The 22,886-nt window shown below is 36.5% G+C and overlaps 1 protein-coding gene across 5 annotated transcripts in view; it reads right to left on the bottom strand.

Annotated features, from left to right (window-relative positions):
* Nucleotides 1-22,886, bottom strand: part of EDIL3 (EGF like repeats and discoidin domains 3) — an 805,830-nt gene that overhangs the window by 185,337 nt on the left and 597,607 nt on the right. For all 5 annotated transcript variants that reach the window (XM_045166535.1, XM_044947327.2, XM_006072355.4 and 2 more), the window contains one exon: nucleotides 2,158-2,339. In XM_045166535.1, the coding sequence (XP_045022470.1) occupies nucleotides 2,158-2,339 (182 nt within the window). The remainder of the gene's footprint in view (nucleotides 1-2,157; nucleotides 2,340-22,886) is intronic.

Raw genomic sequence — 22,886 nt, 5'->3', positions numbered from 1 at the left:
TGAATGACAAGAGTTTGAGCAAGTTCCGAGCTTGGTGAAGGACAGGGAAGCCTGGCGTCATGCAGTCCATGGGGTCACAAAGAGTTGGACACAACTGAGTGACTGAACTAAACTGAACTGATCATCTTCACAACAAAAGCAAAATAATAATAATAACCATAGTTATAATAGCAACAGACTGCCTTTATATGTAAAAGAAGTATTTAATTATTCTACTTAAATTGATGAAGTTATGTTTAATCTAAGATTCAACTCTTTGCTCTCTTTCACTGAGGTTATTTCTACCTATAATCAGTGGGAGAAAGAAAGTTTAAAATTCATATTCTGAAAGACAGAATAATGAGTAGTGTTAAGTAGGCAACAATCTGTGACAAAGTGAAGTGAAAAATCAGGACCTAAAACAATCCTAAAGTGTTTCTCAGAGAAAAACAAACTGCAAAAGTATGTTATTTATGGTTTATTGAAACAGGCAATCACTGATGCGCAGGAACATAACCTGCCCAAGAGAAACTCTGATGCAAACTTGTGACATCGTCTCTCAATTGCTCTGCAATTTCTGCTATGAATCTTAATTTCTAAGGTTTTATCACAACCTCAATTCTGTAAATGCATTTCATAAGGTTGACTTAAAAAATGGTCTCTGGGATGATTTTTAGCAAATAGAATATAGGTGTTTTTGTTGTTACGTGTTTATTTGAAAATTAATTGGAACTTCATTAGTCTACGATAAAAATTTTACAGAGGTGCCATTTCCACTATCTGGAATTTTCTCCTCCCATGTAGCAATAGATTATAAAAATCATGTGTAACTAAAGAAGCAATTTCTGCAAATGCATGCAAATTAAATTCATAAAACCAAACAAAGAATATCAGATAATCACATGGAGCCATATAGATAAAAGAAATGTATATAGAATGCGTAAAATTCATAAGAAATCTGAAGAAAGATATATCTAAAGGAGACTTTGGCCCTGTTTGAAAGTATAGAAATCATATTACTTGGCTGTAAATTAATCTCCATTACTATTAACTCCCTGTAAAGCAACCTCTATCTTTTGTCACCTAATAATATTACATCATACATCCCCATCTTAAAAATTACCTCTGACTCAAAATATGCAGTCAAAACATAGAAGAGATCAGCTGTCTAAACAAACCCTATTCCAATTCTGTGGTGCACTGAACCCGCACATGCAGTTCCCCCAGCAACCTAAACACAGGTCATGATTTGCTATATGGCACTGCCCAGATTCTCATGTGGCATCTTGGATCATCCTGTTTCCTTGGTATCTAGTCTTTACTGAAAAGCATCTTCCAAGGTTTGTCTCAGAAGCCATCTTCCCATGAGCCTTTCTCATGATAATTAATACCTTCTTCCTCTGTCTGACCTCAGTGTACACTGGATTTCCCATCTTTTTAGCACACCTCAATGAATTGTTAAAGGTTATTAACATGTGCCACACCAACAGAGGTATAAGCTTTCACAGAAATCATGGCTTGAGTACCTTTTCTGCCTTCAAATATGTAGTTTTCCTGTCTCACTTCAGTTAAGGGCTCAAAAGGTATTAAGCAGATAATATATAAGACACAGGCATTACTCCCATCCTTCACACTTTTCAGAAATCATTTAATTTCCTGGTATCGCATCATTTTCTCACATTTAAAAACATAGCTGATGATAATTAATGATAGAGTATGAATTGAAACACACCCAGTTATTGAAAGAGGGTGCTGAAGACATTTGAGATATTATATTCCATTGTATAATTTATATATACACATATGGAACCACTAATAAGACAGAGAAGGAAAAGACATCATTTTTATACTCCTGAAGTACCAAAAATTGCAACCAAGTGTTAACACAGTACTAATGGACACATGGCATATGTAAAATCCTCTCTTTGACATGTACCTTCAGAGAGTGATATTTGCAACTCAAGGTCATTTTAACATTTTTAACTCTCTTCATTCAATTTTAAAAGGAATATTCACATTTCCCACAGTTTCAGGATTTATAGTCAGTTTGGACTCTAGCTAAATCATCCTTTCTTCTGTGACCATGAAGAAAAGTCACACGTTAGACACTCACTATCTTCTTTCTGAAATGACTCTAGCCATTCCTTGGCAGAAACCCTGTCCCATCCCATCTGTTACCTGAATCCATGGCCATCTGTCATTTTCTGCAGCTGTCCAGGCATTTATAAGTCCCTTCTTATTCAGACGTGCATAGTAGGGATACCACTTCTGGAGTCCAAAAAGAGCTCGGTGGGTAGATGAAGCTGTGATTTGCTGATTTGAAATGATTCCCCCTTCAATTCCCAATGGTCCAGAGCATTCTAGGAACAAATGAGAGGAAAAATGTGAAGGTATCAGAAATAACATATCCAAATGTGGCTGTTAGATTTGATAGGAGATTTTTAAAAGTGATTTCAACTTGGACCGTCATGCGATTCAAGCCCCTCACATTTAACAGGTTTTTTACAGATCACAACATGAAGTGATTCTTGCTCCTCCCGCCACTCTCTTCTTACTTTGCTGTGAATGTGGCATCTGAACAGACATGTCCCTTCTGCACTGCTATTCTGTGTTATAAGCTGCCATCCTTTGTTGATCACATCAACAAAAAGTGCAATGTCCTTAGAAGGTCTATTTCGTATTTTGTATTTCCATTAGCACATCTCACAAATCATAATTTGTCAAAAAATATCCATTGGTCCATTATTTCTTGACTAGGCTACATCTGAGTTTTGTATTAAAAATTTTTTCATACTGACTTAGCATTTCTCACTACTATAACTTTTTCAGTTATATTTTTATAATGGCTGGCAGTTACGCTTTCAAAAAAAGGGTGATGTGTAAATCTTTTAAAACATTTTAAACTATTATAATAATAACTTGTGATATGCTATAAGTAACAGGAAATACGTAGACAAATTATTTTTATGCAGGTAAGCACTCAGACATTATATAGAGCAGTATAAATACCACTCAGTAATCAATATATTAAAATATTTACATTTCTAATTTTAATTCAAAATACACAACTCTATCAATAAGGATTCTGCACATATACTTTAGCATTTTTCTTTATTTTTTGTTAAATTTGTAAATTGGAATTCAAGATACATTTACTAATAAATACTTAAAATACTAAGATTAAAGCATAATATACTCAAAATAATAGGTCCTCAGATACTGAAGGTATTTAGATTTTAAGATCAGAAATAAAAGTGAATTGATGTAAAAATAATATATGCACTCAAAATTTTTTAAATTAAAAAATAATATATGTACTATATATAATATACATTTGAATTTCTTAATTATTTACTAAAAATTCACCAGACAGTACACTTATTTTTTATTCAGTTTTTAAAATTAAGAATAAGTAATATTATAATGAAAAGCAATACCTAGTTTTCTTAATTTCAATAACATATACTGTACTCAACTTATTGAAAAATTAGGTTTGTATAATAAAATGATAGTTCTATTATAAAATATACTATAATGATATACTAGAATTCTTGAAAATATGAAAGGAGTACACTTCTATTATTAAACCTTAGTGCATATAAGTCAACTTAGTCATTGCTACCAAGGATATTTTAGATTTTAATTACTACTGAAGTCTAACAACTGTTAGTAATTATATGTTTACATTCAGATTGAGGATGCAAATATGAAAGGAAGATTTCTGCCACCAGACTACAATATTTTAAAAAGTTACAAGGATGATTCTCACTGGTATCCATTTTTTTTCACTAAGCATAAATGTTTCTTTTTTCTATTCCAAGCTCAGATAATAAGTAGTTCAAAGGACATTACTTAGAAACATTTTCCCAATGAATTTAAAACCTTTAAACACTTTTATAAAAACAAAACTTGTGGGTAAGTAATCATCTTAATCAATTGTTATTAGTATATATGACATTAATATAGCAAAAATTGCATCTTTGTGATTGATAGCTGACAAATTATTCGCTTGCTGAGTTAGAAGTTTAGATATTTTCTAAAGCATTGTATTTAGAACTCTAGCACTTTATAAAGGTGCACCATATCACTTTGAAGTCATTTAATTAAGAAGCCATTCATTTTTAGAATCACACCCTTAGGAGTCACAGATAATAATCTGATTTTCACATTCCTAAAAAAATTAACATTGAAAACTCAAATATTGAGTCTTTGGATTCTTGCTCTGCTTTGCATTTCAAACTTAAAGATCTTTACAGATTTCATAAAAGCACTAAGTAACTTTCATGATGACACTTTGATTTTAAGCAACTGCGGGAGGCTGGGTTTTTAAGAATGTTGCCGTTAAAAAGAGTCTCAAGGATGCTTGTCCTTGATTTGCACAATGTTGGGACGGAAAAGTACCGCAGGCAGGGAGGCCATTTATTGTAGGCCAGTCAGTGGAATGGCAGAGCCAGAGAGTCAGCTTTGATTAATTAAACTGCAAGATAGCCTTAGAAACAACTCTGTACCATTTAGTTGTTTACTTCTAAAGACCTTATGCAGAATTGGATGTCCTCACCGAATTTGTAACCATTAAAAAAAATTAGACCTCAAACCACACTATTCAGCATGTCCACTTTGTCAGTCCTCTTAACCTCCCCTTACTAGCAACCATATCAGCAAAAAATGGCTATGAACTGCTACCTTATCATGTAGGCCAAATACCAATGAGCAATTTAAAAAGATATTTGCATTTATTTACTCTGCCATAGGCTCCCAATTTTGTCATGTCCTCAACAGTCATACATTCAAATAAAACAGAATTAACGAGTTGCCAGTCCAGGTTCGATGCACGATACTGGATGCTTGGGGCTGGTGCACTGGGATGACCCAGAGGGATGGTATGGGGAGGGAGGAGGGAGGAGGGTTCAGGATGGGGAACACATGTATACCTGTGGCGGATTCATTTTGATATTTGGCAAAACTAATACAGTTATGTAAAGTTTAAAAATAAAATAAAATAAAAAAAATATATATTGACATGCTGTATATATATATAGTATTTCACAGCTGACAAAATACTTTCTCCTGAGCTATTTCAGTGCTGTGAGGTCAAAACCGATGAATTTTTCTTTTCTCAGCCCTCAAGTCCACAAGTTCTTTTAGAATGAACTTTTGTAACATTTACTTACATACTGGACTTTATGTGGCCCTTGACTCTGGTGGGGTGGTGCAATCTTGAGCAAAACATGAGTGTGTGAAGAATCAGCTTAATTCCTTAAAAATGGAATGATCTTCAGTTTTTCTCATTTCAAAAGTTGTGGTTATGGTGACAGTCTACCAGCTGTGAGGTAATGAAAGACAAATGGTGTGTTCCCTTTGTACCCGTAAATTGGTAATAATGAGCTTGGTTCTACAAGGTCACTTGCACGTCTCTCCTTAGAGACGAGGCCATCGCAGCCTTTTAGCTCCTGTGGAGCTGACACCGATTCGTATACTGCTGTGTTCTTAGATGCTCACAGTAGCTTGGCTTGTACACAAGAAGAGCTCAGGAAATATTGCTGAATACTGGTATTTGGTGCTTTTATTCCTAGACAGTAACCTAATAAGCAAATCCCAGTCTTATGCTTTATTCACACTGGAAAGTTGTCACGACAGCAGCTTTTTCTTCACTAATCATCTGGACCACAATCAAATGGATGTCATCATAATAAAAGGTTCAAAATCCAACTTCCTTTTGCCTGTGCCATCCACTTCCCTGATGTCCTATTAAATACAACAGTTATAAAAACTAATGAAGGAGTTGCAATTCAGAATGCAAATGATTACACACCTAAGATTAAGTGACCTTAAGCTGTGAACAATAAGATGATTAAAAGAAAGATAATGTGGAGAAATATGCTATCACCATCCATACATGAGGGAAGGACATGAAATCATACTTGATGAAAAACTGTATTAGATGAGCATTTTGAAGTTTGAAAAAGTGCATCCACATGTGTTTCCTCACACAATCAACATAACAGTTCAAGGAAAAAAGGTTATCACACATATTTCATAAATGAGGAAACCAGTGAGGAGGGAAGGTAAACTCATAAAAGGTAAGTCTGGAATTTAAGCCAAATGTTCCTGCAGAAACAGAAAATAATATCAATTGGTAAAGTGAAGAGTTCAGTAATTCTTTAAAAGCTGATACTGAATTGTTTTTCTTCTGTTGTTATTTTACATGGGGATGTGTGTACACATACTAGGAATAGAGGATAGGAGAATTAGCATGAAGGAATCATGTAGAGTATTACTAGTGGGACTCAGGATATGACAGGGCTTTCACAAACTGGGGAGTATTAAAAGAGTAGGCAACAGTCTGTGACAGTGAGTCACAGAAGTAAATATTGAGGCATCATGGTGGTCTGTGTCCCTTTACAGGCATTAAAAAAAAATTGACCCGCTACCATTATTGATCTATAGATTGCCTACCTAATTTGGATAGGTTTACTCAGTCCTGACTAATTCATTGACCTCTTATTATGTGCCCATCTACCCAGTAATATATCTATCTATTCATCCATCCATCCATTCTCCATTCATTAAATTCAATTTTGAAAACTGCATATTAATTAAAGGCCTTCTATATCCAGGCACTTTTCCAGGCAGTGGAGATACAAGAATGGACAAGGCAGAAAAAGTCTCAGCTCTTGAGGTCCATATTCTAGTGGAGATACCAATTCTAAATAAACATTTAAATAAACAAGGAAATACCTAAAAAAGTGGTAAGTGAAGAAAAAAGAGGGTGAACCAGATGGAGGTGTGAGATGATCAAAGACAGGCTTTCTGAGAGATGACATACATCTGATCTCTAAGTGAGAAACAGGAATTGGCTACTGCACTAGATTTACTGTACTGGTTTTCTGAAGGAGCTTTCAGTCCAGTGGGAGAGACACACACAGAAACAAACAAACAAAAAATAAAAATCAATATAACATGGTAGATGCTGTGATGTTGGATGTACAGGATTTCCTGGGAGAATGGGAGAGGGAATTATAATCCAGCCTGGGCTTCATGGAATAGAGTAGGGATTAACATAGTGAAGAAGAAAGGGAGGGCAGACAGAGAAATAGGAAAAAACCTAGTGTGACTAGGGACGTGAAGGCAGATCAGTGTTATTAGAGCAAGATGGGTTGGTGAGAGGTTAAAGGATGGGGTAAAGAAGCAGAGACAGATTATTTTTCTGGAAATCTTGCTGAAAAAAAAAAAAACTGATTCTATTAGTGATGGGAAATTTTTGAAGGATTTTAACTATGGTGATATTGTTACTTAGCATAAATGATTTAAGAGGGGCCAAAACTAGGGCCAAGTAGCAAACTACTACTACGGTCCAGGTGAAAAATGATGCAGGTCTGAAAGAGCAATGGAGAAGAAGAAGAGTTCAAAGCGTATTCATAAATCAAAATCGAGCAACAGTGTTACAGTGTTAGTCATTCAGTCATGTCCGAATCTTTGCAACCCCATGGACTATAGCCTGCCAAGATCCTCTGTCCATGGGATTTCCCAGGAAGAATATGGAGTGAGTATCCATTCCCTTTTCCAGGGGATCTTCCTGACCCAGGCATTGAATCTGGGTCTCCTGCACTGCAGGCAGATTCTTGACTGTCTAATTAGATGTAGAATGGAGGAGAAAAATGGAGTTATCTTTGAGGGTGACAGAGAGTAAGTAGCAGATAGTAGTTCCCAGTTGAAGGATTGCTGGTGTCTCACAAATAACACCTTTAAATCTAATTCCTTCCTTAAAATGTTATCAAAAATTATTCTTGCTGCTGGACTGCATTTGAGAGGATCTGACTTAATCCCACTTGCTATTACTATGCAGAACACCACAGGCTACATTCACATCAACCAGTCTCCAGGGAGTTTTGAAAATTGAAAACCTGTTTCTACGCTGAGGCCACACCCAGAACTTCCCTGCCTCACAGCTCATCCATGCATGTATATCGGCTGTCCCACAAAATAGGGAGCCCCTCATAGACCAGGGTCATATCTCATATGGTATCCAGCAGCAAGCCTCATTCTCAGCAGAAAACTGAAATAAATATATAAGGCAAATAAACAGTAATAATTACAGCCAATATTATAACATTTTAGTTGTATAATTTACTTTTAAACTAAGAACAATTATTTCACCTAGTCTCTCAAGAGTACACCAATATTGAGGCCTTTAGTTGTTTAAACATTGAGCAAAGAGGAAGAGCATCTTTTCCATTAAAAAAAAAAAAGGGACTGATAATCAAGTAGGTTACTTCTGTTTCTCAACTTGTTGCCACCCAACAACCAGGTATCTCTGAAACTGTCTACTGTTATGCCTTGAGTAGGGTTTTCCCAGGTGGCTCGGTGGTAAAGATGCAGGAGATGCAGGTTCGATCCCTGGGTCAGAAAGATCCCCTCGAGTAGGAAATACCAACCCACTTCAGCATTCTTGCCTGGAAAATTCCATAGAGGGAGCAGCCTGGTGGGCTGCGGTCCATAGGGTCGCACAGAGTCAGACACGACTGAGCACACACGCACACAAACCTACAGTGTGCCAAGTGGCAATCTGATCACTGCCGAATATGGTGGTAGAACATGGTGGTCTATTGTTTGTGACCATTAGACCTGTGTTTATGTATCTTTGGTCCTGTGTTTGCTTTTGTCAGATTCAACAGTAATCCTAAATTAATGAGTCTGATCAACATCAATGACCAGGGGCTTTTAGGTGGCGTTTACATAATCAGTTAAATAATCAGTTTGCCGGAATGGTCTGAGTGGCCTGGAAATGCCTCCTGCCCCGAGGTCCGGCCATTCAGATGGACAGGGTGAGTGAGTGATGTCGCCTGGCAGGGGGTGCTCAGGCAGCTGGGCCAGCCGGGCCAAGCCTCACGCGCTCTCCCCAGAGCCACTTTTCAGCCTTTGCCAAGTCCATGTGCAAATAAAACCGCTTCAACGTGAAGCCTTTCTCACTCTGCAAACTCATTTTCTGGAGTGCGGTATAGAATGGCATCTGCATTTTATTGATCTTGCAGCTGACAGGGAAGTCGTACTTCAAGATGCCTCACATCTTGTTCCTGAGTGTGCTGGTTAAGCCTTTCAAATAAGGGGGATGCTTGGCTGCATCCATAACACAAATGTACTGCTTTCATTTGCTCTATCTCAACATCCAGACATCTTCAGAAGGAAAGGATTTCAAATTAAAGCCATGTTAGAAACAAATCTTTAAACATCACCAGTCCTCTCCTTCTCTGAGCATCTCATCTTATAGGAGTGTGGATCCTCTGCTGTGCTTAGCATAGCACGATAATTGTGCTGAACAAGAGCACTGGCGAAGGAATTACTGATGACCTCCAATACTGCGGAAACAGATGCTGATTCAAGCAGAGACTTCTCTCTGCGCCTCTTGGACCACAGCCTTTCTTTTATTCCTAGGGTTTGTTCTATTTTGAGAGTTGTCTTGAGACTAGGTTCTAAATTGGTGAGGGAGCGATCAAGGCCACTATTTCTCACTTAGTGGCTCAGGGGTTGAAAGGAACCCTTAAAATTTTTGCTTGTGAGTTTTCCAATATTGAAAATAATAGAGTATAGTTCTTAATAGAAAGGGGAAATTCTTTAGTGGCCATGTATCACAATATCAGTCTTCGAGACTGAATAAAATTAGCATTTATCAAGAGTAAGCAGCCCATCTGATGCAAAGAAGTAGAATTTTCTCTAAGGTGCACATGCATTTTATGTGAATTCCAAATAAGCTTAACTTATTTGGAATTTAAGTTAAATTTATATTTAAGCCCCCTCCATCCTCACCCCAGCCGTCCCACACACTTGCTGGTTTTTCTCAGCTTATCATTTTTCAGGGGTTGGGAAGTGGTGTAAGAGGCAAGTGGACAAGGGACCAGGCAACCTCATCGAAATTGAAGAAAAGTTGCTCTCAGAAATAAGGTTTGGATGCACTAGCTTGGAGGTAGGAGAGCAGGGAGATGCAGAAGGAGCTCCCTGGACGAGGTGAGAGAACGTGAAGGTAGACCCACACAACACAGCCCTCCCATCACTCACAAATCACCTCGGAGCACCCGTAGGGATTAGCCAGCCTTGCCTCATCACGCTGAGAGTGATCATCCTAAAAGAACTTAGAGTGAAAAATCCCATTTGGGGATGTTCGCTTCTCTCCACACTTAGAGAATGCTTCGGGACATAGATTTCACATATGGCCACAGTAACCTTGCTTAGGGAAGCTAGTACTTGCAAAAATCATCAAAATAGTTTCTCCAGATTAGTTAAGCTTATTTGGAATTCACATAAAATGCATGTGCACCTTGAAGAAAACTCTACTTTTTTGCATTGGATGGGCTACTTACTCTTGATAAATGCTAATTTTCTTCAGTCTTGAAGACTGATTCACATGGCCACTAAAGAGCTTCCCCTTTCTATTAAGAACTATACTCTATTATTTTCAATATTGGAAAGCTCAGAGGTGCCTGAGATAAATGATGAGGAACAACTATTTATGCATATTTTTTCCTCTTGGACAATAAACTTCTTAACAGTAGAAACCACGCCTTTTGCATTATGTATGTTTTCAAAGCACTTAGCACAGTGCCTTACAATTGGCAGTTCTCAATACTATGGGTTATCATAAATTAAAACTAATCACTGCTGTTTTGGAATTACTTTTCTTCCTTTCTTGAAACTAAATTAATCTTCCAAACATAGATATTATCACTCTAAGGATTCTACATACTAGGTGGGCATTAAAATCAGAAATACTTTTGGTATGCTGGACCACCTGAAATACATCAGAATTTGCTCTTGGAGGTAGGGGAAATATGTTTGGAATGAAAATCAGCCTTCATAAAGTTACAAATTCAATTATCAGCCATCTAGCTATTTTCCTATAAAATATGGTTATGCTTTTCTTCACATTGTATTATCTCAAATCAATTATGATGTAATCGCAGTTAAATTAATTGTTTTAAATTCAGGAAAAATTAAACTCATGAATAAGCTAAATTAGAATAGGAAATTGTCCATTAATATTTCCCCAAGCTAATTTTTTGAGCATATTGATGCAGAATGATAGTGTTATTTAAATAGCAGGGTCTATGGACTCTAGTATTCAAAAGCCAAAATTTGTATTGAGATAATTTACAGAAGTCAATTAAATCTAATATTATCATCCTCTCACAGTTAACAGGCATTGCCATAGGACGATCAAAGAGCACATTTTAGTTTGTATAAGATGTAATCTCTCAGAAGAGAAAAGCACACGTGCTTTTCAAGCACTGAATGCCTTTTGCAGCCAGGCAAGATTTTAGTAACTTGTACTCAGGCTTCCACTTACACTGCACAATTCATCTTCTACCGACTATGAAGATAACAACATGGTTTGATGAAATATTTGTCTGTAGACTCAAAAGCCCTGCAATTCAAAAACCTGCAGGTATACCTACTCTTGCCTTCTGACAAAACATATCTGCATAGGAAGAGCTAAAAAGGGGTATAATGGCAAGGTAAATGCTAAAGGTGGGATTCAGTTGCTTCAGGAAACAGGAGTTGAATACTAAGTGTAAATATTCAAGCACTGCCATGCAAAAGACACTTTCCCACACTTACAAGGTATTTACATCTTTTAGGTGTCTTTGGTAAATGTCTACCATGGTAAGTACTGCAAGGAATTGCCTCTGATGTTTGGTTATAAAGCAATATGACTGGCATATCAAACAGATTTTTATTTGAGAGAAAAATCACTGTCCCAAATCCAATTATCAGCTATCTAGGCATTTTTTTCTGTACAATGCAGCTTTGCTTTTCTTCATGCTGGATGTTATCTCAGGTCAAGTATGAAGTATTAGTGTTCCAGAGGTCAAAAGAAACTAAGCTGGAAAAGAACAAACGGGAAGCTACTGCAGATGGCAGGTACAGCCCAACAAGCCCTCTCTAAGGCTAGCACTCCTTGAGAAGTTGGTGGGATGAAGGCTAGAGGGCAAAATGGAGCCTGGAAGACAACAGAGGCTGATTTGATTATTTGACTTCTAGAACTATCTATTGATACATGTATATAAACTCCTAAAATATCTATATAAATAGGTATACTATATAAATGGAGAACTCATATAGTCAGAGAGGTATGAGAGTGGAAAAGGGAACTAAAAGTTCTCACAAGTAATTTTAAAGTCTGCGCTCCATATCACAGCATCAGCTTTGTTGTTTTTCCTCTTTCCAAACTAAATCAAAGAGTATATCTTGTACTTCTATTGTGGTCCAGTGGTTAAAGAATCCATCTGCCAAAGCAGGAGACACAGGTTTGACCCCTGGTCTGCGAGGATTCCACGTGCCACGGGGCAGCTAAGCCCATGCACCATAACTACTGAGCCCACCTGCGACAACTACGGAAGCCCAAGTGCCCCAGAGCCTGTGCTTCACAAGAGAAGCCACTATAATGAGCAGCTTGTACCCCCTAACTAGAAAGTAGCCCCGGTTTGAGGCAAATAGAGAAAGCCCACACAGCAACGAAGAGCTAGGGTAGCCAAAAATAAATTAATTTTTAAAAAGTTAATCTTTTGTCACTATTTCCAGGATAGAACTGAGACAGAAGATGAATTCTTGATTGATTCTAGGAATCAATCAAACATTCCTAGAGACTGTCACAAATGCTTTGCACAGAGTATTTGCCATGACTTTGGAATTTCTGAAAGGGAAAATCCAACACGGAATTTATAGTAAAACAAAAGTAAAGCTATGGAAACAAAGGATGAATTATGAATTTTATAGAAAGAGCATTCTAGGAGAAGTTAATAGAGTACCATTTTGTTATAAATCTGTATAAGTTAAGCCAGCTTTTCATACATTATTTCTTATCCGAGATTCATAGGAGATCATTTTTATAATGTAAAGAATATAGGTCAGCCTATTAAAATAGAAAATTTACCTTTGCTTCTTTTCAAAGCTACTATATATAAAGTAGACCTTGAAGTTTTGTTATGTTCAGGTTAAATGTTCATTTTTGTCAGACAGTATTTGTAGAAAAAACAGCTGAATAGTGTATTGTGCTGTGTGCTGAGTTGCTCAGTCATGTCTGACTTTTTAAAACCCCATGGACTGAAGCCTGCCAGTATCCTCCGTCCATGGGGATTCTCCAGGCAAGAATACTGGAGTGGGTTGCCATGCCCTCCTCCAGGGGATCTTCCCAACCTAGGGATCAAACCCAGGTCTGTTACCTAATAATGCACAGTAGTAATATACCTAATAACAGGAAAGGTTGAAGGCAAAAGAAGAGGTGGCAGAGGATGAGATGGTTAGATATCATCACCAGTTCTACGGACATGAATTTGAGCTAACTCTGGGAGATAGTGGAGGACAGAGGAGCCTTACATGCTGCAGTCCATGGAGTCACAAAGAGTCGAATACGACTCAGCAACCGAACAACAACATAATGACACATATATTTCTGACAAGTAAGGTATTAAAAATCTTACATCTAGATTTAGATATTCAGGTGCTGGAAACGGTATCGAATATTAGCTATGTTCAACAATATATTCATATACTTTATGATACACTGCTATTTTCTGGTATGTTCAAACAGAATACATGATTGTTATGTAGTCTAACCTAAATGATTAAGTAAATAGATATGCTTCTTATAAACTCATAAACTTCTTAAAACTTAAAAGTAGATGTCAAATATAAAGTTTTAAACTACAAATAATCCTGTGACTGCCCATTACAAGTTTCAAATTTTGAAAAGGTAGTCAAAACTAGAATTTTATGCTTTTTCTTAAGCTTTTAATAAAAGAGGACTTAATGTTTCTCTTACTTTGGAATGAGGTATAAGACTAGCTTCTCCAGAGGCTTTTATCTTACCATCTTACTCATGCTGAATTGCTCATCACCCTAGTTATATATTTACAAGATTAACCAGGAATCAGGTAAAGGTCAACACATCACAAACATAAAGCATAGCCATTAACCCAAAGCCATTAACATTTCCCTTGTGGCTTAAAAGGTAAAGTATTTGCCTGCAATGCCCAAGACCTGGGTTTAATCCCTGGGTCGGGAAGATCCCCTGGAGAAGGTTATGGTAACCCATTCCAATATTCTTGCCTAGAGAATCCCATGGACTAAGGAGCCTCATGGGATCACAAAGAGTTGGACACGACTAAGTGACTAACACTTTCACTTTCATTAACCCAAAATGAAGATGGAAGAATTATCATCATTGCTAAAAATTCCTGTAAATTATGCAGAAAGTGATTTTCATTCTTAGGAGTTCTTCACTTTAGCCAAATGTTTCAAAAAATACTAAAAGCAGTTATTTTGCAACTTAACAACCATTAGGACACAACAGGATATAGCTACTATTATTAATATACAAGAATGATAAATTATACAAAATAGAACAAGGGATATAAATTTCACCTTGTATTTATTAGGAAAAATATTTTATTAGTAGAACATTTTCTTCAATTACCCAAAACCTTTTTAGATACATAAAAATAAATATTATGAACTATAAATTTTATGTGAACTATAAATTGCTCAGGGGTTATTACAGTGTTTTCTTCGTGCCTTAGTTCTTTCAAACATTATTTGCTCAGCTAAACCAAAATTGAAAAAATAAAAAGAAAATAGAAACATTCATTTTATATTAATATATATAAAGGTCTACAGTTTCATAGGATCACACAATTTTCAAATGTAGGTAATTTGTTTGGGAGATAAGGTAACAGTTAGTATCATATACTGGTGACATAATGTATGTAAAGTGACTTATTGAGTCTTGGCCCACTTTCTGGTATATCAGTTCATCAAGACTGTTTTCACTGTAATTTTGGTGGAGGGTATGAATGAAAATGCAGTTCCAGATATTTATATTTTTAAAAACATTTGAATGATAATAATATATAGCAAAGTATGTAAACTGTGAGTTACTCATCTGTATTATTGGGAAAAGAACATCCATCTTAGATTTGTTTCATAGACTAGAAACAATATATCATAAACACATAGTAAATCATATGACAATTAATATGCCCTTAATGAATAGCAGTTCCTTATACTGTAATTGTTATTTTATTGTTGTTATAAAGCAAAAGTTAGAATTAAAAGTTATGGATAGGAGAGACTGACTTTCACTATGACTATCTGAATACCGAAGATTGAAAAATATATTGCCATTTCAGCCAGGTTTTCCAAGTATTCACTTCTTATTCAGGAAATAAAAGAAGAGTATAACATCTACTCCCATTTCCCCACAAATATTCTTAATAAAAATTAAATACATACATAAGCACAATTATTAATCATGAAGAGTCACTGAAAATGTTCCAAAATGTCATGCCACTTGGCATTTCCTTAATATCATATTCATCATCAGATAATTCTGTCACCAAAGGATTCAAATTGTCATATAAATCTCTGCCTAGGGGAAATATACACTATAGCTTCTTATAATGAATGAAAACGAAATGGTTCCCCACAGTATATTGCCAGACTCACCGGATATAAAAATAACTAATTAAATAATCTCTTTTTAAAATAGGTCTGTGACTGGCAGGCACTTTTTTTCATTGTGGTACAAAACAGGGATTTCTCCTCTGGAAAAATCTCATATTAATACTTTGATAAAGTAGATTATAACTCTGAAAAGTGCCTTTATAATCAAGTTTTTTTTTTCCCAATTTAATATCCGAGTAATCTTATCTTTAGGTTGGATGGAGATAAAGTTTTAGCTGGCAGCAATTTTGCTGCAGTAATCAAAGAAATCTCATTTCCTCAAGTCCATAACTGACAGTAAAGCAACAAACCATTTCCCCCCAAATTGAATAGTACCTGATTTCTAAATCTTCAGCATAACCGTTTTTGTTTCATCATGACTTATTTTTCTAATCAATGTGAGAAGAATGTTAATATTCACTGTTTTGGATTTCCAAAGACATAAAGTGGATGTATTAGAAGAAAAATTGTGAAATGCCCCCTTAGTACCTAGCCAACTCTGTTTTCATCTGATTTTCAGACACAAGAAAAACATGCATGAGTGCTGGTTTCTTGTGTGTGTGTGTTAGTCGCTCAGTCGTGTCTGACCCTTGCGACCCCATGGACTGTGGCCCACCAGGGCTCTCTGTCCACAAAATTCTCCAGGCAAGAACTGGAGTAGATTGCCATTCCCTTCTCCAGAGGAACTCCCAACCCAGGGATTGACCCCTGGTCTTCTGCCTTGCAGGCAGATTCTTTACCATTTGAGGTGTTAAATAAGCAAAGTAAAACGAAGAGTCAGTTTCAGAAGAAACTTCTTTGCTCCAAATGTATGGATTTTTTTCTCTCACAGACATTCTTGAAGAATAAAAATGAAGCCTGAATATATTTATTGCAAAGAGAACATGTCAAGTATTTCAGCCTCAAAATAACCCCATGGAGGCTAATTTCATTCTCAATTTTCAATGAGGCAAATGAGGCTCAGAGAGGTTGAATAACTCCTAAATCCACAGAGGAAAGATTTGGCCCTAGGTGTTTTGGTTACCAAAGGGTCATGACAAACACCACGGCACGATATGATGTTTTGGGGACATTTCTGTTTGCTGCACTGTGTTAAGAGTGTGGAGAAGTGATGAGAAGGGACAAGCAGTTCCATCATATTTATAAAGACAAAGAGTAAAATAGCTCACTCTATGTTCTTCATCACTGTTTTTGTCATGGCGTATAGGCTGAAGGGTCAACACTGATAGTTATTCATCTAACATTTAAAAAAAGATTTTAAATGTTCAATGAGCAAAGCAGAGGCATGACATTTCATACTCTAGTCTTAAGGTTCAAGTGATGCTAATTTAAAGTTACCATCATTTGATAGCTAGATATCCATAGAAAAGGACTGTGGTGAATGTCCTACCTCAAGGATTTCTACAACTTTATTTTTCTTCTCTCTCTTGCTTTTTATTTTCTTTCTATAATACATGAACTGCTTTTATACATTCACTTATGAGAAAGTCAGTTACAATAAGGGCATTCTTCTCTGTTTAACAAAATACCTCTGCCTAAATTATGGAGGCAACTATTTTCAATGTTAATAACTTCAAACAAGAAATTCGCAAATGCATAAGTATCACATTAGTCTATATATATCATTTATAGTAGTAGCAGTATTAGTGGCTTAGTTGTGTCTTATTCTTTGCGACCCCACAGACTGGCCAACCAGACTCCTCTGTCCATGGAATTCTCCAGGCAAGAATACTAGAGTGGGTTGCCATTCCCTTCTCCAGGGGATCTTCCCAACCCAGGGATCAAACCTGGGTTTCCAGCATTGCAGGCAGATTCTTTACCATCTGAGCTACAGGGAAGCCCATATAATTTATACATAGTTTATATACAGTTTATGTATATAATATCCAAAATTCATATCATTACTTTATCAAGAACTTTATGTTCTAACCCCAGGATTGCTTTTATAGTAGCTGTTAAGCTTTGTTTTTAAAGCTTTCTATTTTAGGTGCACAATAATTGTTAGAAAAAAAAACAGACATCGATTACACATTTAGGTACCCGTGAACTTGTATTTCCCCAGTGTATTTCCCTTTCCTTTCATACTCAATTTATTGTATATCTAAGATTCAGTATCTGTGATAGCAGATTAAAAAGTATGAAGAAAATAAATCAATTGATTATATTTACTCCACATACCTTACCGTTACTTTAAAATTCAGTTTCAACTCTAATTTCTCACAAGCATGCTGTGGGCTATGCTTAGTCTCTCAGTTGTGTCTGAATAGTTGTGACCTCATGGACAGCAGCCCGTCAGGTTCCTCTGACCAAGGGGATTCTCCAGGCAGGGATACCAGAGTGGGTTGCCATTTCCTCCTCCAGGGGATCTTCCCAACCTGGGGATCCACCCAGGTCTCCTGCATTTTGGGGGGATTCTTTACCGACTGAGCCACCAGGGAAGCCCAAGCATAGCTATTTAATAATGTGAATTATTAAGTGAAACACAATTTTTACAGTATTTAATTTCTATCAATACTCTCTGGCTAAGGTGGAATATTAAAAATAAAAATCATTTCACCCATTAATAAAAGCAGGGAAAGAAATGCAAAAAAGCAAAATGGCTGTCTGGGGAGGCCTTACAAATAGTTGTGAAAGGAAGAGAAGCAAAAAGCAAAGGAGAAAAGGAAAGATGTAAACATCTGAATGCAGAGTTCCAAAGAATAGCAAGAAGAGATAAGAAAGCCTTCTTCAGCGATCAATGCAAAGAAATAGATGAAAACAACAGAATGGGAAAGACTAGAGATCTCTTCAAGAAAATCAGAGATACCAAGGGAACATTTCATGCAAAGATGGGCTCGATAAATGACAGAAATGGTATGGACCTAACAGAAGCAGAAGATATTAAGAAGAGATGGCAAGAATACACAGAAGAACTGTACAAAAAAGATCTTCACGACCCAGATAATCACGATGGTGTGATCACTGACCTAGAGCCAGACATCCTGGAATGTGAAGTCAAGTGGGCCTTAGAAAGCATCACTACGAACAAAGCTAGCAGAGGTGATGGAATTCCAGTTGAGCTTTTCCAAATCCTGAAAGATGATGCTGTGAAAGTGCTGCACTCAATATGCCAGCAAATTTGGAAAACTCAGCAGTGGCCACAGGACTGGAATAGGTCCGTTTTCATTCCAATCCCAAAGAAAGGCAATGCCAAAGAATGCTCAAACTACCGCACAATTGCACTCATCTCACACGCTAGTAAAGTAATGCTCAAAATTCTCCAAGCCAGGCTTCAGCAATATTTGAACCGTGAACTTCCTGATGTTCAAGCTGGTTTTAGAAAAGGCAGAGGAACCAGAGATCAAATTGCCAACATCCGCTGGATCATGGAAAAATCAACAGAGTTCCAGAAAAGCATCTATTTCTGCTTTATTGACTATGCCAAAGCCTTTGACTGTGTGGAGCACAATAAACTGTGGAAAATTCTGAAAGAGATGGGAATACCAGACCACCTGATCTGCCTCTTGAGAAATCTGTATGCCGGTCAGGAAGCAACAGTTAGAACTGGACATGGAACAACACACTGGTTCCAAATAGGAAAAGGAGTTTATCAAGGCTCTATATTGTCACCCTGTTTATTTAACTTATATGCAGAGTACATCATGAGAAACGCTGGACTGGAAGAAACACAAGCTGGAATCAAGATTGCCAGGAGAAATATCAATAACCTCAGATATGCAGATGACACCACCCTTATGTCAGAAAGTGAAGAGGAACTAAAAAGCCTCTTGATGAAAGTGAATGAGGAGAGTGAAAAAGTTGGCTTAAAGCTCAACATTCAGAAAACGAAGATCATGGCATCCGGTCCCGTCACTTCCTGGGAAATAGATGGGGAAACAGTGGAAACAGTGTCAGACTTCATTTTTCTGGGCTCCAAAATCACTGCAGATGGTGACTGCAGCCATGAAATTAAAAGACGCTTACTCCTTGGAAGGAAAGTTATGACCAACCTAGATAGCATATTCAAAAGCAGACATTACTTTGCCAACAAAGGTCCGTCTAGTCAAGGCTATGGTTTTTCCTGTGGTCATGTATGGATGTGAGAGTTGGACTGTGAAGAAGGCTGAGAGCCGAAGAATTGATGCTTTTGAATTGTGGTGTAGGAGAAGACTCTTGAGAGTCCCTTGGACTGCAAGGAGATCCAACCAGTCCATTCTGAAGGAGATCAGCCCTGGGATTTCTTTGGAAGGAATGATGCTGAAGCTGAAACTCCAGTACTTTGGCCACCTCATGCAAAGAGTTGACTCATTGGAAAAGACTCTGATGCTGGGAGGGATTGGGGGTAAGAGGAGAAGGGGACGACAGAGGATGAGATGGCTGGATTGCATCACTGACTCAATGGACGTGAGTCTCACTGAACTCCAGGAGCTGGTGATGGACAGGGGGCCTGGCGTGCTGCGATTCATAGGGTCGCAAAGAGTTGGACACGACTGAGCCACTGATCTGATCTGATAGACAAGTTACCTGGCTAGCAAGCTCCTGGAATTTCAAAAAACTGTGTGTACTATTATATTCTTGGGAGTAGAGAGGCTATGAGTAGAATGTGAAGTGGTCATTCCTTTTTACTTATATGCTGTTAAAATGTGTAAGACCACAGCCATGACATTTTCCAATATTTTTTCTTTTTTAAAATTCAGTTTAAATTTGGATTATGTGTTTCCAGTGATCTGTTCATTATGTTTCAATAAGTGATAGTCTGCTTCCCCTTTATGTTAATCAGTATAGATGAAGGCATCTCTAAATTATTCTCATTCTCTCAAGAAATTTTAGTCACTCAATTGCCTGGGTTTGTCAAATGTCTAATGTATCTACACAGGGATTTTAGCTGTTATAGAGATTAGGAAAGAAAGTACACTGTAAAAGCAATGTCTATTCTTGAAAAACTTTAGCTCTGACATGGGATTTGACCAACTAGACACATGTGAGACACACTATAGAAATAATGAAGCAACAATAAATAAAAGTTATAAGGGTAGCCTTTGATTATATACTATAACTTGTAGACTTAAACACAGTATTTCAGAGGGAAAAATTATTAATAAAACATTAACTTTGTATTTTCCTAATGTTCCTTTTTAGTCATATATGTAACTCTTTAGAATCAGAAAAAAATGTGTTTTTTTTAAACATTAAATGGTAATTAAAACAAGTGAAATTTAAACAGTTTTTCAAGTTAGATTATCAGAGAGGTTGCTCAGTGCACAGAGATAGTCACTAGAATCTCCTTAATAATTGTGCCTAGAAAAAGATAATTAAACTGTTTTCTAACTAAAGTAGGAGTGTGTGTGTGATAGAGAGGAATGTTGTATAATGATCTTTTTTGGTCTTGAATTATTCAAAACACATTTCCATATATGCAAAGGGTAATGTGTGGGTAATAACTGGTTTCTACAGATGTGGCCTGATGTAAATAATGGTAAAGTACTCATACAATGGGAAATACAAATGAACAGTATGAATTTATGCATCATTTGCTTTAGTGTTAATACATATTTTTATTCTAATGATTTAAAATCATTACTTGCTTAGCTTAGCTTAGATATAAATGCTTGCTTATGGTATAGTTTTTTGGAATGGTTATGTTACCAAAATTTCTGTTTTGTTATTAATTTAGTAGACTTTAGCGAGTCAAAGATCCCATTATTATATACTATTAACATATCAATGATTTTAAGATGCCTCCCAAAATGAGAGATGTTAGTATGTTTCAAATATAAAGGCATACATTTTAGAATTGTGGAAATGAGGAAATGTCCACGATGCATGTTTATGTTTTCTGTTAGAGGTGCATGTTTTAATTTTTTTCTGGACAATTCCTTATCCTCATATTACTGGTATTAGTAGTGGTTTCCCTGGTGGCTCAGATGGTAAAGCATCTGCTGTCAATGCAGGAGACCTGGGTTCAATCCCTGGGTCAGGAAGATCCCCTGAAAAAAGGAACAGCAACCACTCCAGCACTCTTGCCTGGAAAATCCCATGGACAGAAGAGCCTGATAGGTTACAGTCCATGGGGTCGCAAAGAGTCGGACACGACTGAGCAACTTCACTTCACTGGTATTAGGCAATTAGGCAAACCTATAACTGATACAGTTAAACCAGAACTACAAATATTCTCTCTTCTAGGTCATATTAGAAACCAAAATCTGAGGGCTTATTACCAGACTGGGAAAATGACATATTTTTTCTATTAAATTGTCTTATCCATTTTATTCAATAGAATTTTATACAATACTCTAATATTTTCAAGCAACAATGTGCCACTATCCTTAGAATATTAAATAAAAATTGTTTTACTTTTCGCGACTAGACCAAACACTAGAATATAGTTAGTAGTTCTGTGGGAAATTTGTAGTGTTCTGCATAATGAATGAAGTCATTTAAGCCCCTATGATAAAATCCACCTGACTGCTCAAAAGGTTAAATGTGTATAAAAAAGCTGCTATTTTGCTATGCTAGAAAGAAGAGTTAAAAGACACTAAATGAATTGTTTTCCCTTCTCAGATACAATTGTAAGCTTATTGCTTTTTTTGTGTTGTAAGTAACCTTTTCATGTGCAATCCACAGCACTATTTATTATTCATTAAAGAAGCTACCTCGACTAAAATATTGCTATAATTGAAGAATATTCAATAAACGGAAATTCGTCATGAGTATGAAAGGAAGCAGGGTAAAAACAGGGAAAAGCAAAAGTTCTATGAGAATCCATGTGACATGGAAACAGGAACAAAAATAGAATGAGAAAGTAAGACAAGGGTCCAAGTAGTCCACAAGCCTTCTTTATAGTTTTGGTTCACACACAGTCTTGAAAACAGCCCTCTTAAAAAGATGAATTGAATGACTGTATTTTTCCTATAATCAAAAAAAGCCAGAAAAAATTACATCAGAGTAATGTTTCAAAAGTCTTAACGTCAGTGACCATGTGTTCTATATTTTGATCGTTGTCTTAGCGTCTAATATAATGCCATCGTCACAGACCTGTTGCAAAAGATCTAGGTTGTTAGATGTCTAGTCATTTCCACCTTTTTATTCCAGTTCAGCACTTACAGATCTGTGCAAACTTATCCTCCTTAAAGAAAGAAGGCCAAATAAATGATGGAATCATATGAGTCTTAGAAGTGTAGACTGCTTAAAATAACCCTAGGTACACATAAACTATGAATTAAGAACTAAATTCCAAAATAGACTTAATTATGTACTTAGTGACAATACGCTGATGCTTTGAAACTGATGTGATCACCAGTTAAAAATATTACTTAGTAGACTGGCGTTCTTTTTTTCTCACATAATGAGCAATCCACAGTTTACTCTGTATTTGATGCTATGATTGTAGACAACTGGCAATTTTTTGTTAACTTATACACAAGCTGTATTCTTCT

The sequence above is a fragment of the Bubalus bubalis genome, chromosome 9 (genome assembly GCF_019923935.1).
Source record: "Bubalus bubalis isolate 160015118507 breed Murrah chromosome 9, NDDB_SH_1, whole genome shotgun sequence".
In the NCBI taxonomy this organism is placed as follows: domain Eukaryota; kingdom Metazoa; phylum Chordata; class Mammalia; order Artiodactyla; family Bovidae; genus Bubalus; species Bubalus bubalis.
Note: the sequence above shows the minus strand (reverse complement) of the source record. Positions and strands in the feature narration are given on the sequence as shown.